This window comes from Capricornis sumatraensis, chromosome 14, assembly GCF_032405125.1.
Source record: "Capricornis sumatraensis isolate serow.1 chromosome 14, serow.2, whole genome shotgun sequence".
NCBI lineage: Eukaryota > Metazoa > Chordata > Mammalia > Artiodactyla > Bovidae > Capricornis > Capricornis sumatraensis.
Window position 1 is genome coordinate 40,207,213 of NC_091082.1, and position 20,792 is coordinate 40,228,004.

At 42.0% G+C, this 20,792-nt stretch overlaps 1 protein-coding gene across 3 annotated transcripts in view; it reads left to right on the forward strand.

The window, feature by feature from the left end:
* Window positions 1-11,362: 11,362 nt before the first annotated feature.
* ADSS2 (adenylosuccinate synthase 2) overlaps window positions 11,363-20,792 on the forward strand; it is a 32,016-nt gene continuing 22,586 nt past the window's right edge. For 2 of the 3 annotated variants that reach the window (XM_068985903.1, XM_068985902.1), the window contains exon 1: window positions 11,365-11,608. In XM_068985903.1, the coding sequence (XP_068842004.1) occupies window positions 11,426-11,608 (183 nt within the window). In that variant the 5' untranslated portion in view covers window positions 11,365-11,425. Of the gene's footprint in view, window positions 11,609-20,792 lie in introns of all 3 variants that reach the window. The other variant, XM_068985904.1, reaches the window with a different exon arrangement.

A 20,792-nucleotide genomic window follows, 5' to 3' on the forward strand; every position in this document is an offset into this window, starting at 1 on the left:
CAGGTTCAGTCCCTGGGTGGGAGAGATCTCCTGGAGGAAGGCATGGCTACCCACTCCAGTATCCTTGCCTGGAGAATCCCATGGACAGAGGAGGCAGGTGGGCTGCAGTCCATAGGGTCTCCTAGAGTCGGATATGACTGAAGCAATTTAGCATGCACACACCTGAACTGTGAGGGGGAAAGTTAGGGGGTCCCTTTTCCAGTCCTGTCCCATCATGGCCATTTCATTCTGCTTAGTGAGGAATCAGAGGTGTGTTTAGGGGAATCTCGTTTGACTTTTGATTCAGATAAGAACACAGACTAATGAAGAAAACCCCGTCCACAGTTTAATATCTACAACGTCTTTAGGAAGACGAGGGAGGGGCAATGTTGTCAAGAACAAGAAATAGGAAATCCAGATGCAGAGAATCCCTGGGAGCCAACAACAGCCAAGTTCACACAGGTCCGTCCGCATCCTGTTAAGGAACCCATTTCAGGTAAGGGTTTTCCTGATATCTCAGTTGGTTAAGAATTCGCCTGCAATGCAGGAGACCCCAGTTCGATTCCTGGGTCTGGAAGATCTGCTGGAGAAGGGATAGGCTACTCACTCCAATATTCTCAGGCTTCCCTTGTGGCTCAGCTGGTAAAGAATCTGCCTGTAATGTGAGTAGAACTCAGTTCGATGCCTGAGTTGGGAAGATCCCCTGGAGAAGGGAAAGGCTACCCACTCCAGTATTCTGGCCTAGAGAATTCCATGGACTGAATAGACCATGGGGTTGCAAAGAGTTGGAACCAACTGAGCGACTTTCACTTTTCAGTTAAACTTAATTGTTATCTCTGAGAGCCTGAGGGCAGGGAAAGGGTGGTTTAAAGTTTCTGCTTTAATATTCACTCTCTTCTGCAATCCTCTTTCTAAGTCTGACCCCTGACTCAAATATTTAGCAGTTTCCCAGGCAGAGCTCTTTGACTAATCTCCCCCTCAGCACAGGAAGCCCCCAGGACCCCTCCTGGAAGACAGTCTAGATGAAAGCAACAGACCTCATTGCTGTTCTTGCTGGGTGACTGCCTGCAGTACAAGAGGTTTTTCCCCTAAGCAGTGCCCCCAGCAGATTTTGGGGATCGTGAAAAATATGGGCTGGGAGTGGGGAACTCCCCAGTGCTTGCCAGCCCTGTCTCACTGACGGTGTCGAAAAAGTCACTACTAGCTCCCTAGTTGCTGGGCATAGTGCCATCTGTGCTCCTGGCAGTCGAGTTCCCAGCGGGCACTGCCCATCTGCACCCCAACCTGGCCCACAGGGGTAGAGTCACACTCATGCTATTGGGGGAAGCAGAGCAGTGGTATGATCTGAGAAGGGAGGGGGGTTTCAAAAGCCTTTCCTGGGAACACCCCTTTATCTTTGCTTCCCTGAGGCTGAAACCTAGTAGTGCATTACCCAGTTCCCTTTACTGGCTGCCCTTTCAGGCCTTCTTACACTTCACAAGGCCCTCATCTTCTCTTCATTTACTCAGGGCTTTGAGAACAAAGGTGGCAGCCTCCTGGTGAAAAGAACCCCAGACACACCACTTCTCTCCCCTTTAGTCTGTGCCCTCCCAGACCACGCTTCCCCCAAATCTTACAGCATCAACGAGGCCTGCCCAGCCAGAATGCAGTCACCTCTAGGAGGGCAGTGGCTCACTGTTGGATCTCCAGTACCCAGAACCTGGCGCATCACAGGTCTGATGGCTTTGGGAGTCACATGACATCTTCTCTGGCCCACTGGAGACAAGTCACAGCAGGACCAGAAGATCCCACATCCACTTGCATGCTATAAAAACCCGCTTGCTATTCACATAATGTAAAAATCTCCTTGCCAGTTTGGGACCCAGCTCTGGGCTCCCCACACCACAGTCCTCACCTCCAGGGTTCAAGGAAAGTTGCTCCTGGCTCATTCTGGAATGTGGGGAGAGATGGGGGTTGGTTGGAGGTCCCTGAGCATACCCCCACTGAAGACTGGACGCTTTTCCACGTGGGAATGGGATCCACAAAGCTGATCGAATTTTTGGGAAGGGGAGATTGGAGAAGGGTGCAAGAAACTGACTCCCCCAAAGATTCAGGAGCATCTTCTTTGACTTCTGGTTAGCCGGGCTGTTGGCAGGTGTGGGCTGGGGGGAAGGAGTTGCAAAATCGGTAGAGCGAGAAGAGTCTACTCCTTGGGGCACCTGGTAAGGCAACACTTCTGGCATGGCTGGCACTCAACAAATACGGAAACTTCCAAGAGTCTGCTGTTTGGCTGCCAATCACAAGGGAGTGAAGTCAGGATGTGTCCCCCGCCTGTGTGATGGGAGGCTGGTGTAGGAGATGCTCAGACAGGACTACTTGGCTCCAGAGCCATTTCTGCTTTTAGAATACTGGTGTGGGTTTGTTGTTGTTGTTTTTTTTTTTTTTTTATTAAAGAAGAGAATAAAGCATTTGTAAATATATATGTATATATTTTAAAAAAAGAACAAAGGTGGCTAAAGCCTAGATCTTCTAGAGAAAGTCAATACCAAGCAGCCAAACCCCACTGCCTGGTGCCCTGCCTTGCTGGCTGGGGTGATTTGGGAAGGTGCAGAGCTCCACATGCAAAGTTGGGGCACCCTGGAGCCCTGGAGCCCTAGGAGAACGAGTCTCCAGGGCCGGGACTCTGCGTCCTCCACACCCTGAGGAGGCAGAAGATGGAGTTCAGGTCTGTGGGTTCATGGAGGCAGAGATTCTGGAGTTAGAACACTTTACAAGCTCATCTGCACCAAGGGCTGTGTGTGGACACAGGCCCCAGTGCCTCCCAGAATCTCAGGATCCCCACCTCTGGCCTGAACCCCTGTGGAGGCTCTGGGGCTGTCTTGGAGGACTGTTCCTAACTAAACTGAACTGTGGAACTGTTGCCAATATTCTAGAAGACTCCCCTCTGCATCTAGGAAAGTCTAGGGTGGATTGGGGTGGAGGAACAGAAGTCTGGGGAGTCTGTCCATCATAGGAGCTACCTCAGTGAGGACAGTTGACAGGTAGGGTGAATTTTCTGCTTCTTTTGTGACCTTCGGAGCAGTTATCTGACTTAACAAATCCGTGGTCAGTGGGCCAGGACCAGTGTCCAGAGTAGGGGCTTACTCCCCTATGCCAAAGGACAGGCTGTAATGTAATAGGTTTATAATGCTTTTCACACAAAAGAACACATAAAAAATAAGCAAACATTAAAAATAAAGCATTTTTAATATTACAGTAAGGTACCTTGAGAAGTACAGTGCATGTTAAATCGCTTCAGTCGTGTCCCCTTCAGTCTTTGTGACCCTGTGGACTGTAGCCCACCAGGCTCCTTTGTCCATGGGGATTCTCCAGGCAAGAGTGGCAACTGAAGTGGGTTGCCATGCCCTCCTCCAGGAGATCTTCCTGACCCAGGAAGACAGGAAGATGACCCAGACATATCTTATGTCTCCTGCATTAGCAGGCAGGTTCTTTACCGCTGGAGAAGGCAATGGCAACCCACTCCAGTACTCTTGCCTGGCAAATCCCATGGATGGAGGAGCCTGGTGGGCTGCAGTCCGTGGGGTCGCTAGGAGTGGTCTTTACCACTAGCGCCACCTGGGAATGCAACAGCTGTTCACTAGCAGTTCTAGCTAAATCACCGCTGCTTTCACTCTTGCTTCCGGACATTCTGGACTTGAAATAAAGATACTGTCTACTGTACTCTATACAGTACTGTAAGGACACAGAAGCACAACCACTCGCAGAGGATTTGTACGTACATGACAATGTATGCCAGACACGTGAACTAACTTATGTGATCAGACATGGGAATGTGTGTTCATAACTTGGAAAGTTCACAACCTAAGGTTCATATGTAAGGAACTAACTGTATACTAAAGTATTTTTAAACTTAATGCTCAGGTGGCAAAAGAGGTTTAAATCCAGGGTGCAAAGGTTAACTTTGGAACTCTGAAAACTGTTCTTTGGTCTCAACCCTTGGGTTTTATGAGGTTGCCAGCTCTAAACTGGATGCCTCTGGTGAAGGGATAAGATGAAAGTGAATATTCAAGAAAGTACTTTGAAAACCCTTGTATGTACAAAGCTAAGTCATGATTATTCATTGCCTGTCACTGCCCCAAACGAAACAACTCGAACGTTGTGTCCTATTGAAGGTGGGCATACCAATGATGAAAATGAAGCTACCTGGCCATAAACTAAAAAAGCTGAACTCAAGACCATTTTCTCTTCCTTGCCTTTCCTCATTGGGCATCCACTCCACCTGCTAGCAGAGTCAGCCAGTTACAAATGTCCTTCCACCCCTCCATTGAAGAGACTGTACTCTAACCAAAGGATTATAAATATATCTGAAACAGTGACATCCTTAGTGTTATTTTGTGGAAATTACACAAATCCTTCTTTCTGTTTTTTCTTGTTAGATTTATTTATTTATTTGTTATTTAATATTTATCTATTTTTTAATTGATTGATGATTGTTTTACAATACTGGCTTGATTTCTGTCATACATCACAAAACCTCCTTTCTTGATGTAAATATGTTTTTCTTTACATCACACCTATTAAAATTAGTCCTTTTACAAGGTATTTATATTTATTTCTTTTATCTAAATTGCTTCCAAGTTTAGACTTGTCTTTCTTTTGTTTGTTTGTTTTGGTGACTCTTTGCAACCCCATGGATATACAGTCCATGAAATTCTCCAGGCAAGAACACTGGAGTGGGTAGTCTTTCCCTTCTCCAGGAGATCTTCCCAACCCAGGGATCGAGCCCAGATCTCCTGCATTGCAGGCAGATTCTTTACCAGCTGAACCACAAGGGAAGCCCAAGAATACTGGAGTGGGTAGCCTATCCCTTCTCCAGCGGATCTTCCCGACCCAGGAATTGGACTGGGGTCTCCTGCATTGTAGGCAGGTTTTTTTTTTTACCAACGGAGCTATCAGGGAAACCCTTTGTTTTGGCTGCACCCTGCAGATTGCAGGATCTTAGTGCCCTGACTAGGGATTGAACCAGGGCTCCTGGCAGTGGAAGCACCAAGTCCCAACCACTAGACCACCAAAGAATTCCATAGATTTTTTTTTTTAATGCCTGAGAAGATTTTCTAATAGTAATTCAGAAAATTATTTATTACTTTTTCTATTTGACTGTGCTGGGTCTTTGTTGCGGCCATGAACTTCCTCTAGTTGCAGTGAGCAGGGACTACTCTTCATCGTGGTGTGTGGGCTTCTCATCGTAGTGGCTTCTCTCGTTGTGGAGCACGGGACTTAGGTGCATGGGCTTCCGCTGTTGTGGCACACAGCTTAGTTGCCCCAGGGCATGTGGAATTTTCCCAGACCAGGGAGTAAACCCCTGGGCCCTGAATTGGCAGGTGGATTCTTAACTACTAGACCACCAGGAAAGTCCTACAGTAATTTTTTTCTTTTGCCGTAGTAATTTTAAAAATTTATTGATTTAGCCATGCCAGGTCTTTAGCTGTGGCATGTGGGATCTTTGATCTTCTCTGTGGCACACAAGTTCTTTAGTTGTGGCATGTGAATCTAGTTCCCTGCCCAGGGATCGACCTCAGGCCCCCTGCATTGGCAGCATGGAATCTTAGCCACTGGACCACCAGGAAAGTCCCTATACTTTTGTTTCTAGCTTTTCCTTCTCCTTTTCTTTATATCACCTGTCAACCTCAAAAATAAAAGTCAGTTATTTTACCAGCAAAATGAGTTTATTTGGGAATAGCAGAGAATTACAATTCAGGACAGGCAAGTTTATGGTGAATCATGGGTAAGTCTAGAGAACAAAGAAGGTTTTGCTTTTGTTAGGTTTTAGAAGGAAATTGCTAGAGTTGTTTTCAACAAACATTCATTGGAGAAGAGCCAGAGTCGGAGGCTGTGGCAGTTTCTCATTGGATGCAAGTGGGAGTTAATGCATTTTTTCTGAGTGAGGGAAGGATTTTCTTTCCTTTTTTAAGAGCAGGAGATAGGGATTAAGAACTGCCTTGCAATGCAGGGGATGTGGTTTTGATCCCTGGTAGGGGAACTAAGGTCCCACATGTCTTGGAGCAACTAAGCTTAATCACCACAACTAAAGAGCACACACACCACAACAAAAAATCCACTTGACACAATGAAGATCTTGCGTGCTGCAATTAAGACTTGACACGCCTCCCAAAATAAACAAATCTTTAAAAAAAAAAAAGCAGGAGATAAAATTGCTCTGTGAACAATGTCCTCCCCTATACCAGAAAAAAATTAACATTCTTTTCTTCCTTCTTGCTGCTGGTTATGCAGATTGCAACAAGTGGCAGGTGTGTGAGAGCTCCCTCTTTAGGGCTTTCTGACTCCATTGAAGATGACGGTTCCTTTATTTTCATATTTCCTCCTTTGGTCACCATCTTCCTTTGAGAGCATGCTTGACCAAGAGTCAGGTTTTCCAGATCTAGAGCTTTTGGTCCTTGGTGCCAGGGAGGGGCTTTATTGGTGGCTGTGCTCCATGTCGAAGGGAAAGTGCAGATTGAAAATCATTGAGGCCACATTTGAGGAACAAAGAAAAGTAGGAGGGATAACTATCAGGCATTTCCCATCTAAAGTCTATGTCTTATCAAGGCCTTAAACACTGGAGATCATCTTGAACTGGTAGGCTATTACCACCCTAGCAAACTTGGGTCTACTCACCCATGCACAATAAAGCTTATCTACTGACACCTGATTGTTGTGGAGGAAAGTGTAATGCTTATTGCAGGGCACCAAACAAGGAGTCCAGGCAGCTAAGTCACTTCAGTCGTGTCCGACTCTGTGCGACCCCATAGACGGCAGCCCACCAGGCTCCCCCGTCCCTGGGATTCTCCACTGGAGTGGGTTGCCATTTCGCTGCTGCTTAAAAGATCCGAACTTCCTGATGGCTTTCAGGGAAAGGTCTTTAAAGATAAGCTGAGGGAGGGGAGTTGTGGGGTGCATGCTCAGCTCATGGAAATTCTTCTGATTGGTTGGTGGTAAGCTAATTGGGAGTCAACATCATCAATCTTTTGGTTCCCACCTGGCTTGGTTTCTATGTGCTTATGAGCAACATATAGCTAACGTCATCCACTTGGAGGGGCTTTCATTAGCTGCAGAACAACTCAAAGGGATATAGCTCAGAATATTAGCTATAGCCCTTGAGGAGCTAAAGATTCTTGACTTTATGGCTAAACTGTGATTATTTTGTCTTACTTGATTGTTTTTCTTTCTTTGTGCATTTTCTCACTTCTATGATTAAATTTATTCTTTGAAACTTAGGGAAGGCAAGTGGAGGACATGCAAGGGTGAGATCTACCCCAGAAGGCCTCATAGGGTCCTGCTCAGTTACACTGGGTATATGTCATTCTTACAAAGGTTTAACGAGCACAAAAATGATTATGCAAAGCAGAGTTAAGAGTAATATAAGTTCAGTTTGTATTATGGTTCTAAACCATGAGCCCAAATGTAAAGGTAACACTAAATAGGTTTAAAACAAACAAAAACAAAACAAAAAAAACCTAGGGATCATCAGGTGAAATTTATTGTAACCAATGGGCTAGTTTCCTGATCTTTATGATTGAGTTTTTAATCTCTCCAGAGGCATTTAACTATGTGTAACAGGTAGTATTTGCTACTGAAAAAAATGCCTTCTTGTTTAGCAAGTAGGTAATGAGGGGATATGCAATTTTCCAAAACTACTTTAGCTAATGAGTCAGGTGATCGTTGCTGGGCTGCTATGCTTTGGCTGTGGAATTGACTAGCTCTCCTAATGTTAGGGAGTTTGAATCATGCTTTCATTGGAACTTATTCTGACCTAGAGGAGAAAGTCTCTCCCTATGGAGGCAGACTCAGAGTCAAGTAGGCTTCTTTTAAGAGGTGAATGAATGGGAAGCTTCAAATGTTTTACTCTGCAGCTGATGTCAAGTGATTGATGAGTGAAATTAGCAATAGTGCTTGAGACAAGTGAAAAAATGTGTTACAGGATGGACGAAAGGGTCACCACTGTTGTGAATAGATTGATGTCTCTAGGGGCAAACCCAACAATTAGGTAAGTTTCCCCCTTTTGTAGTAGATTGAAAATGTGGACAAGAGCATTGTCTTTCCAAGAAGAGGGAGAGGATAAGGCAATAATAATAGAGGAAAAAGTTACGCAAGTCTGGTCCAGTCATCTTGGGAAAAAAGATGTGTCCTTCAGCTGTTATCTACTTCAGTTCCTGGTCAGTTTGATTCAGTGGTCTTCAGAGCTTGTTATAGGATGGGATGCCAGGTGGGGTCTTCTTTAGCTGTGAGATGGTTACTGTCGTTTAGTCGCTAAGTCGTGTTGGACTCTTGCAACCCCAAGAACTGTAGCCTGCCAGGCTCCTCTGTCCATGGGATTTCCCAGGCAGAAATACTGGAAGTCGGTCGCCATTTCCTTGTAAGATGTTTACTCAAGGTTCAAGTTTCTGGTGTTCTGGCACATCTGGGTAGTGAGAAGGACCTCTGTGTCCAAGGACATTCACAAATTTTATTCTTATTGATTCCAAACCAGAAGGGTTGGAAATGTTAATTTGGAAATTTGTAATCAGATATATGAGGAAAAAAGAAGACTTTAGGATCTAGTCCAGCTTATATGTATATAATAAAACTTTAAAGAAAACAGGACAAGGATCTAATATCTACAAAGGTGCAAACATAATTTCTCTCCCCATAATTTTCTCCCTTTTATCAAAAAAATCATAGTAAAACTAATTTGTTTGTATTATATTTGGCCTGATTATTTACATAAATGTAGCAAGAATAGTGATTGACCATAGTTCTTTTTAAGATTACTGTGCTGGAACCTTACAAGCAAGGTGCTAGGCTTAGTTTTTCCAAGAAATTCCTTAAAATTGGTCATATCTGAGTCTATGTATCTCTCTCTCAAATATGACATTCCAGTCAAAGCCTTGGCAATGTAGTTAATATTTCCTGTTGTATACTATTATAAGAACAAGTTCTCACTGAATTCATGTAAATAACTAACAGTACTGTCAGGAAAAGAATATTTAAAGAGTTCCCAAATTCTGAAGGGATCAGGTAGGAAAAGATGAGTATTTCATCTTTGTTTACAACTACTGTAAGTGACAGATGCTTAAGAGAAAAATTTCCTTAGATGTGGAAAAGAAAAAATTAGGAGACTAGCATAAGAAGTCATAAAGATTATAATCATCCTCTAAAAGACTTCATTCAGGAAAAGTAGAACATTAGGGAACCAGCATAAAAAATCATATGAATTATAGTCATTCTCATTTGTTCATTCCATCTCCTGTAATTCTTGTTGATCTTGGGTTAGTGGCTTTATGAATCAATCAATTTTCCATTAAAGCTTTATAAGTTTTTACCTAGTTCAGTGTTATGATCTTAAAGTTATCAGAAATCTGCATTCTAATTATTTGGGGCAGGGGTCTTTTCCACGATTCTCCTTGAAGATGAAGCATTTTTATAGGAATATTTTTGCAAAGCATCAGAGTAAAACAGTAACTCTCTATGGTGACAAAAGCCTTAAATGTCCATTATTAGAGATCCAATAGGAGCTCATTATAGTAGAATGGACAAGGGAATTTGGTAAGTTCTATGATACACATTATAAGATAATTAGAATTATGAATGGTGCATGTGTGTGTATGTGCTAAGTTGTGTCTGACACTTTGTGATTCTATGGACTATAGCCCACAAGGCTCCTCTGTACATGGGATTCTCCAGGCAAGGATGCTGAAATGAGTTACTGTGTCTTCCTCCAGGGACTCTTCCCAACCGAGGGGCAGAACATGTCTCCTGCACTGGCAGGCAACTTCTTTACCACTAGTACCACCTGGGGAGCCCTTATGAATGGTAATAATACACCAGAAATATCAGATTTCAAGGAATGTTATATTTATGAAGCATTTATAACACAGATGCAATATAAAGAAGGCTTAGTATTATTTACTTGACAATGCTTCCCATGCACTTTCCCAAATAAGTCCAATTAGTTTAATATCTCCCTTTTTATGAACAGAGAGAACAGATCCTCTGAGATGCTCCAGGGCCCTCCAAAAAAATCCCAAAGTTAGTTTAAGGTCAAAAAGACTTCAATTATAGCTTGATTTGGGGGAAGATTTTCAAAAATATCAAAAATTTTGGACGTGACTAAATTGGATCACAGATCATTATAAAATAATATTTATTCATTTAACTAAAGTGACAAAAAGATTTCAAAGGTTAGAGCATTGTTGCTGGGGCAAAGGAGGAAACTGCCTTCCATTTTTTTAAAAGCAGGAGATAAAATTCCTATGTGAAAAATGTCTTCCCTTATCCTAAAAGAAAAGTAATATTCTTATCTTCCTTCTTCCTTGTTAGGCAATCTGCTCGGAGTGGTACCCGCATGAGAGCTTTCCCCTTTGGGGCTTCCTGATTCCGTTTAAAATGAGCTTTAACGGCAACTGAAACGGGAGATGGTGATGGACAGGGAGCCCTGGCGTGCTGTGATTCATGGGGTCGCAAAGAGTCGGACACGACTGAGCGACTGAACTGAACTGAACTGAAACACTAAACACTACACAAAGGACTTGGGCTCTGGACTGACCATCTAGGCACCCATTCACTCCTCACTAGAGGTAGTTAACTAACTTTTAAATCCTGTAAAATAAGGATAAGATAGTGTTACCTACCTCATAGGGTTGTTACTGTATTCTGGCATACATTACAATGACATTGGCATTTAATTCTAATAAGAAGATACAGGACTCTGCGTATTCTGTAGATTTTCAGGCCTAATGACCTCTACATTACTGCTTTACATTCGAGTTTGCCCTTTTCTGATGCCCGTTCGCATCTCTTACTTTCAGACCTTTACTTTCCAATTCTAAATCTATAGTATGTTCCAATTTCATCCCATTTGTATTTTGAAATTCCATCCTTCATGTTTTGTATACACTATCTCATTCCTTAATAAAAGCAAATTAAGAAACAACTTAAACATTTTTCACAAACTGAAACGTGCACATGGCAGACACCAACTCACCGGAATACACCGCTTTGACCAGAGCGCTGCCGGGAGTTGTAGTCTGACGCACTGGCACGTACCTCCCCGCCTCTTCAGTTTGAAAAGCCCGAGAAAGGGCTGGTGGGCGGGGCGTTGAGGTTGAAGCACGCTCGAAGCCCCGCCCCCATCCTTTCCATTCTGAGTTCGCACTGGAGGGGCGCGCCCGGCCGCGGAAGGGGCGTGGCTTTTTCCTGGGGCGGTGCTGCCAAGGCCGGCGTGCGCGGGGAGGTCCTGGTGCCCCTCTGAGAGGGCGGCGGGAGCGCGGGGCGGGCCTGGCGGGAGGGTGGCGACCCGGCAGGCGGGGCGGGGGCGGGCTGGCTCTGGCTCCTTCTTCCTCCGCATGTGGCTGGCGGCCGTAGAGCAGTTCAGTTCGCGCACTCCAAGCTACTCGCGTCCCCTTCGGGCTCTCCTCGTGTCTCCGGAGCCATGGCGTTTGCCGAGACCAACCCGGCGGCATCCTCCTTGCCCAACGGCGACTGCGGCCGCCCCAGGGCGCGGCCTGGAGGGAACCGGGTGACGGTGGTGCTCGGCGCGCAGTGGGGCGATGAAGGCAAGGGGAAGGTGGTGGATCTGCTGGCGCAGGACGCCGACATCGTGTGCCGCTGCCAGGTGAGGCGGCAGGGCTCTGACGGGAAGCCGGCCCCTTAGCTCGGGCCCAGAACTCGCATCCACCGTCCGAAATAAGGTGTCACCTTGAGGTTCTTCCCTCTTACTACGAGCTGCGGCGACGTGGAGAAATGGCGGGAGGTCGGAGACCCCTGACCTGGGTCTCGGGCTGCGGGCTCGAGATGGCTCAGGAGGAAAATGCGGCTTGACTCTGAGAGGCTTTGAGATGCGCGATGCCTGGGGAGTTGCAGTGTTCGGTCCGAGGACCAGTGCTCAAACCCAGGACTGGGGCCGGGGTGGAGATGGGAGACCGCTCGAGCTTGAGGAGCTACCGCCCGAGGCCTGCTGGCGACTCCGCGCAGAGACCCTAGGGGGCCGCAAAATCGTCCCCGTCATCACCCATCCGCCCAGGGGATACCAAGTGGGCCGAAACGCCCGGAAAGCCAGACTCGCCACTCCCCCACCTGCAGGCCCGAGCTTGCCGAGCTTTGCCTCATCGGGTCCACTCTGTTGACAGGAGAACCCACTTTTGGGCTTAAGGGCGGTTTATAACCGTGTAATGGCCCCGTTTTTTACTCGGTACCCGGTATACTAAGGAAGATTAATTTTACTTGTTGGTCCTAAAGGTGGGCATCCCAGCTCTTTTACGAGTGAGGCAAATGAAAGAACACCACAAGTGTCAAATCTAGTATTTAGAAATATTTACATTGTTAACGCTCACACCTAGAGTGAACTTTCGGGAAATGGAATAGTAATAATATACTTCCTACCGGGAGACACGTGGTTTTCAGTATAAACCTTCTTCCTATTTGTCGTTTGCTTTGAAGCAGCCAAGAGACTAGGCCTTTCTAAAGGCTCATAGGTAACTGTTACGAATTTCAAAATTCGAAATAGTTGAGCAATAAGCCCTTTCAGAACGAATGGTAATGTCTGAAGTTAACTGCTGTTTAGGTTGGAAGAATGTTTCTTCTTCATGAGCTGTGTACATGGCATAATAGTGCTGTGTGCATTCTAACAAGTTCGTAGGCCTGCTCGATTAGAAGTGTTCTACCTGAAGTTGAATACCATTTTGGCAGGCAGAAAAAAGTAATCATAAGTACATCAAAAGTTAAATGAGAAAATCTTGTTTTTTGCTTGAGGAAATCCATCCTGCCCGTTTCTGGGTTAAGATCGCTGTTGCACCAATTGCTTCTTAGTATTACCACTAACACTGCCACCACTTATCTTCTATTCTTCCACCTCTCTGGCTACACACGTAAGTAACATAGGAGGTTACTTCATGACACCCCTAAAGGTGTTGCCTCACACTACTGTAGGAGCTGCTCCAGAAGACTGACCATCACCTTCCTTTTCTCTTAAGATCCTAGATTGCTGTGCTATGGCAAAGTATGGGAATACCTAACTCTTTCTGGGCAGGAGGAGAGGTTGAGACCCCTTTATCTACTTCCCTGTCATTTCTGATATCTTCCTAATACAGAAAGGGTTGTGGTTTAGTTGCTAAGTCCTGTCTGACTGTTGCAAACCCATGGGCTGTAGCCCACTGGGCTCCTTTGTCCATGGGATTCTCCAGGCAAGAATACTCCAGTGGGTTGCCATTTCCTTCTCCAGGGGATCTTCCCAACCCAAGAATCGAACCTGGGTCTCCTGCATTGCAGGCAAATTCTTTTATACAGAAATAGCTAACATAAATAACAGAATAAATATAGATTGTAAGAAGTTTTGGGGGATGTAACCACTTTGCATTTATTCTAAAAGATCCTCAATTTTAATAATCACTTTGAAAAGAAGTAGAACTTACTTGTTGGTTGGAGAGGGTATTACCATGTTACTGTAAAAAGTAGTCTTGAAGGAGGTCATGGGCTGATCTGATCTGATGCCCTTGGAAAGTCTGGAGAGAAATGATTGAGAAGGAGCCAAGTTTGGCTTTAGAATGTTAGCTGAAGATAGAGGAGACATGTATGAGCAAACTTGTTAGGCTTGACTTACCTGTAAAATTTTGACTTACTACCTTCCTTATATAATTTAAAAAATTTATATTCTTCTAGTGTTTTATGAACCCAAAGGATTCTTATTTCTTGTTAATGCTGGTAGATAAGTAATGAATAGATTTAAGAATATCCGTTGTGATTCACTTTGGTAACTATATTATTTGGTCAGTCCCAGTAAGCTGACATCTTAGTGAAGTTCTCCTGACTTATAAAATTGATAGTTATGGACTGTTGAAATTCTTAAGATGTATAGAGAGCTGGGAAAAGTCAACTTTTGGAAGGACATTTTGGACTTGAATTGCTCTGTTTGATGATTTAAGTTTTGTGTATTATTGAAAATAATATGCACTTTTTAGAGTTTAATCAGTATATTTTGTCATATTCATGCCATAAACTCAGACTTTTATAGTGTTTCTCCAGAAGTGGTATACACATAATGTGTCTCTAATGGAATCATAAAATAAGGAATTTCTCCCAATAAAAATACAGTTTTTTAAAAGAAAAGCTGACATTGCATTTAACTATTTATTTTAAATATAAAATGTCTTTTTGGAAAGAATAGGTGCAAAGCTTGTGGCATTTTCATCATCATTTTATTTTATTTTTCCTTTTCATCATCATCTTAGATTTGGGACTTATAGGAAGTTATAACTTGTTAGATACTTATACTTTAGATCCTTAAATAAGTGTGTAGGACTTGCATGGATGGATGACTTAATTCAATAGGTCTTGTAAGAAAAAGAGAAGAAGAATTACGTATAGGACCAATTTCTGGCGTAGTTCATTCATCCAACAATCACATAACAAATATCTATAGGGGACCACTTAGCCCCAGAGTTTTAGCTGACAAAGGCAGGGCTTGTGCTCACAAGGCGTTTATAGTCTAGTGGACAACTGTTACTTAGAAAAGTATTGCCAGGGTGGGGATGGAGAAGGGTGTTAGTGTGGGTTTTTCAAAAGGTTAAAATATGGGAATAGGAAGGCCCCTTCCTGGCAACTCAAAAATAGTTTTATTAGAAGGTCTATTACTGTCCCCCCACCCCAATTCCCTCAAAGTAAATTAGTCTCTATTTTCTTTATTTCGTCGAATAGAAACTACAGAGATTTTGACTATTGTACTTTATATCAGGCTTTAAGCATGGGTTTGTTTATTGTTCTGGTGAAAGTAAAGCTTGGTAGTCTTGGCTATGACAGGCATGAGGTTAGTTGCCTGTGATCAGGGTAGGTAGAACAGTATTTCCTTTCTTTGTGTTTTTTCCCCAGGGTTTTAATGTTAATAAAGAGGAAATACTAAGTAAAATTAATTATAAAGGGAAAGTGTGTCCTGTCACATGCTATATGTAAAGTTGGCCATAAAACTAAGCACAATGAAAAAAATGTTTGTAGCTAGATGTGGGTATCTGCTGAAGGGTCTGAAACCAGCTATTAGCAAGTGATGAAGAAATGCAAAAGACATACCAGCAGCAACTGAGACTTTCTCCTTGAAATACTCAGAAAGGTTGAGAGATAATTTAAAAGAAAATAACTTCAGTGTTTTTTTAATGCCTTGACCTTATACAGCTAAAATTATCTTCTAAACCACCTTCCATAATTTTGAAGCTGGTGGAGAATTAGCATTTAAGGTAAGCCATTCTTCCAGTTTTATAACAATTGCTGTTTCTTTGTCTCATATCAGGATTGTTTTCTATATATAGTATTTTCCAAGATTGTACATAAGTGATTACCACTGTGTGGTGTACTTGGTTAAATCTTGCTTTCTTGGATTATTGTGCTTTCCCTAATATAATGCTTTCCAGGTGGCGCTAGTGCTAAGAACCCACCTGCCAATGCAGAGTGGGACACAACTGAAGTGATTTAGTACTATTAGAATGTAGGTTTCTCAGAAAGAGGACTCATTCCCTTTTTGTTTTCGTCCATAGCACCCAGTACTACATGAGGCAGTGTGTGCTTAGTCACTCAGTTGTATCAACTCTTTGCAACCCCATGGACTGTAGCCCGATAGGCTCCTCTCTCCATGGGATTCTCCAGGCAAGAATACTGGAGTGAGTTGCCATGCCCTCTTCCAGGGGATCCTTTCCAACCCGGGGATCGAACCCAGTTCTTCTGCATTGCAGGCAGATTCTTTACCATCTGAGCCACTAGGGAAGCTATGTGAGGCAGAGAGGAAGTAAATACTTAACAAATATATGTTTTGTGACCTGGATCACCCTTAGAAATTTCTTTGAATTCTGTAGTTTAGCCCTTTCCTGTATTATTTTAATACGTGCTCAGTCGCTTCGGTTGTGTCTGACTGTGACCCTGTGAGCAGTAGCCCACAAGACTCCTCTGTTCATGGGATACTGGAGTGGGTTGCCATGCTCTCCTCCAGGGGATCTTCCCCGCCCAGGGACTGAGCCCACATCTTCTGTGTCTCCTGCATTGCAGGCGAATTCTTTGCCACTGAGCCACTGGGGAAGCCTTATTATTTTTAATATATTCCTGGACAGTTTAATTGACTATTGATGTGAGCTTAATGTGGAATCCCCAGCATTCCTGGGATTAACAATTGTTGCATAGTATTTTTAGCTAGTATTTTTTTATGTTGTACTATTAAGTTCAAAGGCTTTACTCCTTTAAAGTTTTATCTCCTTTATCTATGAGAAAATAGGTAACTGATAATTGTATAATTTTTGTGCATTTCCTCAACAAATTTCAGTTGACTGCCATGTGTTTCTATTAAACAGTTTTTCTTTGCTGAGGGCAGTAGATCTCTAAGTTGTTCACTATTTAAGCTTACTGTATTAGTATAGATAATATGGCATTATCTTTATTTTTGAGGCATAAATTTTTAAATTATATGAACTTATCTTCAATAATCTGACCAATATTATTCTGTTTCTTTAATTTTGGTGAGAAAGGTTGGATTAGTTTGGTAGTTTTAAGTATCTGTAGGAAAAATTGTTGCCTAGAACAAATCTAGAGTGAACTTGTAAATTGATAATGTACTTAATAGCTTACTTAACAGTAATTGGATACAAATCTACGTATGTTTTGGGGACTAAGTCAGTATTGACACCAAAGATTAATGTGGATTAGCTATATAACAGTAAGTGAAGATTGGTGATGTTAGAGTACTTTTTATCAGTTGAAAAAGGGATGTTGAGGTGTTCAGTATTGTCTGGGGAAAGCATTTGAAAAGAACACTGAAGTGTGTATAGCACAGGGAACACAATGTTTTGTAACAACCTATAAGGGAAAAGAATCTGAAAAAGTATATATATGTGTATAACGAATCACTTCACTGTCTACCTGAAACGAACACAACATTGTAAATCAACTATGTATTGTTGTTCAGTTGCTAAGTCGTGTCCAACTCTTTGTGATCCCATTAACTGCAGCACGCCAGGCTTCCCTGTCCTTCACTATCTCCAGGAGTTTGCTCAAACTCATGTCCATTGAGTCGATGATGCCATCCAACCATCTCATCCTCTGTCACCCCCTACTCCTTGCGCCCTCAATCTTTCCCAGTATCAGGGTCTTTTCCAATGAGTCAGCTCTTGGCCTCAGGTGGCCAAAGTATTGGAGCATTAGCTTCAGCATCAGTCCTTCCAATGAATATTCAGGGTTGAAGATTTCAGCTTGTGATTCATCCAGCCCAGCATTTTGCATGATGTACTCTGCATAGAAGTTAAATAAGCAGGGGGCTAGTATACAGCCTTGATGTACTCCTTTCCCAGTTTGGAACCAGTCCGTTGTCCCATGTCCAGTTCTAACTGTTGCTTCCTGACCTGCATACAGGTTTCTCAGGTGGCAGGGAAGGGGGTCTGCTAGTCCTATCTCTCTAAGAATTTCCCACAGTTTGTTGTATGCTTCAATTAAAAAGAAGGGGGGGGGTGACAGTTAATAGAGGACAGTTCCCATGGCTACTCTGGCTCCAAGATGGATGGTTCTTTACATTGAACCAACTTTTAATTATATTTAATTCAATGTAATAAAATTCCTCTTTAAAAAATGGGAGATCCATGACATTTTTAAAAATGGGTCTTTTGTCTATATTATGTTTTGAAAACCCATTTAAAGGAAGGGTTTTATTCATGAGAGAAATTTTTTTTGACTTGAAATCTGCAGTTCAATGTCAGTGTATTTTAAGAAAATATCTCCATAAACGATTAGGGGAGTTTTTATCTGGCATTTATAAAGAGCTGCATAACATTGGTTTATGCATTTTTTTGGTTGCATGTCTGATCCTTCTATCTATGACTGTGGTCATCTCTGACCCTTGTTAAGTGTGTATATTAGAGCACACACATGCACCTAGAATCTGGAGCTTCTTAATCAGAAACCTGAGATCCTCCAAGTCTATTCCTCTTCCCATTTTCCTTGTGAGTTGTTTTATAATGTAGTTTAAGGTACAAAATACAAGATACCTGAGATTTTTGTCATCCGTGTAACACTTATCTGTGTATGAGACTGGAAGGTAAATGTAATCCTGTAAGGTAAAGCAGATGTCTTAAGCCTTTAAGAGATAACTGAGCAGTGCACTTGGATGTCTTTGCTAAAAAGAAATTCAGATACCCTGTATATGTTTTCCTAGCTAGTGTGTCTGGTTACTGTCGAATAGTTTAATTTGATCAGCTTACTGCTGGTAACTTAAACCTGCTCTACTGTGGAATCACAAGCTAATTGCAGTAATTTGAGTGTTTTTATAAAAGAACAGTCATCTTTGTTTATAATTCCTTAATTGCTGCGGATTGCTGTGTTTTAGTATTGGCAAATAGTGAAATCAACAACAGGACATGGGCTGGAAGGGTCTTTACCAAGAAAATCAGCACAGGTAATCAGCACCAACTCAAAACAAGACTGTTAGGTTTCTGAGGAGCTTGAAGACTAGATATGAAGTGGAAACCCTTTTTTGGTTGCTAGAATAGTTCAAAGGTATGGGTCTGAGCATTGCTACTCTCTGCTGTAATCCATAGTGTTTATTCTGGCTTTTTTTTGATTGATGTTCATTTTGAGCTCTATGATTACAGTGTAGTATTCATGTATTCAGAGGAACAAGGACAAAGAGAAAACACAGACTATTTTGGAGGCCAAACTAAGTGGCCTGAGTAATGCCTCTGTGCTATGTGCATGAAATTGTTAGCCCTTAACACTCTTGCTATTAGATAGAAAAGAGATGCCATTCTTTCAGGCCTGTAACATTGACTGTTTCCATCTCCTCTCACAGCAGAAATTCACTTAGTTGGAGTGATTTTGGAAAGAGGAAGACCTAGTAGCAAACTAAGTCAAGACTCAGGAGTCACTTTTGCCGACTAGTGTCATTTCATTCCATTCTAAAAAAAAGTTTTTTTTTTTCTTTTCCTTTCCTTTTTCTTCTCTTTCCTCTCTTGGACCTTCTTAGAAACTTACGTATAACAACATTTCCTGATCCAAACTTTTATATAGACTTGGGCTTGATAGCCTCTGGTTCTGAGGAGCTATGGGAAGAAAATTTAAAACACTTGTCATCTGACTTTATTAAGTTTAAAATCAAATTGGGGAAAAAAGTGTACATGAAAACAGTATAAAAGAGCTAAATATTCTTATTTTGAAATATACAATCTAAAACCCCAAGAAACCAACCAATGGAGCCCCAAAGTGGCTTCATATTGAGTGGCAAGTCTCTTTGAGGAAAATCATAAGTTTATAATGGCTTTTATGATATTTAAGAGAACAGTTACAAAACAACTAAATAATATTATATTATCCCTATGTCCTCCAGTACCATGTTTTAGAGGTTTATTCTTGATGGCATAGATATTAAAATTTAGAAATTAATTTTTTAAATTAGTTTTTAATTGAAGTATAGTTGATTTACAAGTATTAGTTTCAGGTGTACATAAGTTAATCATCTTAAATTCAGTTATTACTAGTGCAGGATGTGAATTTAGAGAATGGGCTGTATACATACCATCTTGCAGGGACTTTGCTTTGTGAATAATTTGGATTCTTTACAAACAATGGAAAAGAGACTGTCTTAAGCAAAATGGGGCTATGTTTAAAAGAATACCTAGATGGCTAAACCTTGGAGTGGCCTGGCCTTAGGCAGCTCCTTGGATCTCAGCAGGCAGAACTGGCGGTTTTTCTCTTTAGGATGCTCTCTTAGGTGATAGGCATCTCTCACAATCAAATTCCCGAGGGAAGCTTGATTGGCTCAGGCCTGGATCAGGTTTCCTCCTCTGGATCAATTACTGAGGCCAGAGGGGATGATTACACATTATATGATTTATGAAGTAAATGGTAAGGGGGAGGGGAGGCAGAGGGACTCAATGTACTGAAGGTATAACTGACCTTCAGTTCATTTCATGGGAAGATAAGAAATGAGGAAACAATTCAGGGTTATTCTCATTTGTAAGTTGTTTTCTAATGTATTGTAGACCTTTGGTGCTTTTCTGGAGGGAAAATGTGTGGTGTTAAATAGGTTTTTATTATTTTAACTATAATTAAAATAATGAGACTTAGCTGTATTGGTTTTAAAACCCTAAAAGTACATACAAGAAATTTTGCTCTTCATCTTGGAGAACATAGAATTTTAGTTCTGCTCTCCCCCACCTCCATCATAATAATATTCTAATTTATTTCAATGAGGTACAGTTGTGTGTTTTTTGGTCATTAAGAAGCTTGTTTAATATTTATATTCAATTTTAATGTAAAAATAATGGTCAAAGAAAATCAGTAAAATAAACACCAAATTAGAGGATGTTTTTGTGATTGTGGTGAGTGCTGATTGGATGACTGGATTTTTTCCTTTAAATATTCTTCACTTTAATATTGTTAATTTCCTTTTGTTTTGAAGAGGTGGTAGAATGGCTTTATTTTCAAAGAATTGTAGAGTTTTACTTTTCTAAAATTATCATTGTTGTTGTTGTTCAGTTACAAACTCTTGTCCAACTGTTTTTGACCCTAAGCACATTAGGCTTCCCTGTCCTCCACTATCTCCCGGGGTTTGCTTAAGTTCATGTCCATTGAATCGGTGATGCTGTCTAACCATCTCACTAATTAGTCCATATCAAATAAGTACTAACAGTATCTAGAACTTTATTGGTCACTGTGGGGGAAGCAAAGTATTGAGCCCTTGTATTTAAAGAGTTTATATTTGTCATCTTATATCCCCGCTGAATTTTACATTTGTTCTTGTTATTTAATGTAAGAAAAATATATAAGGCATTATAAACTTATGT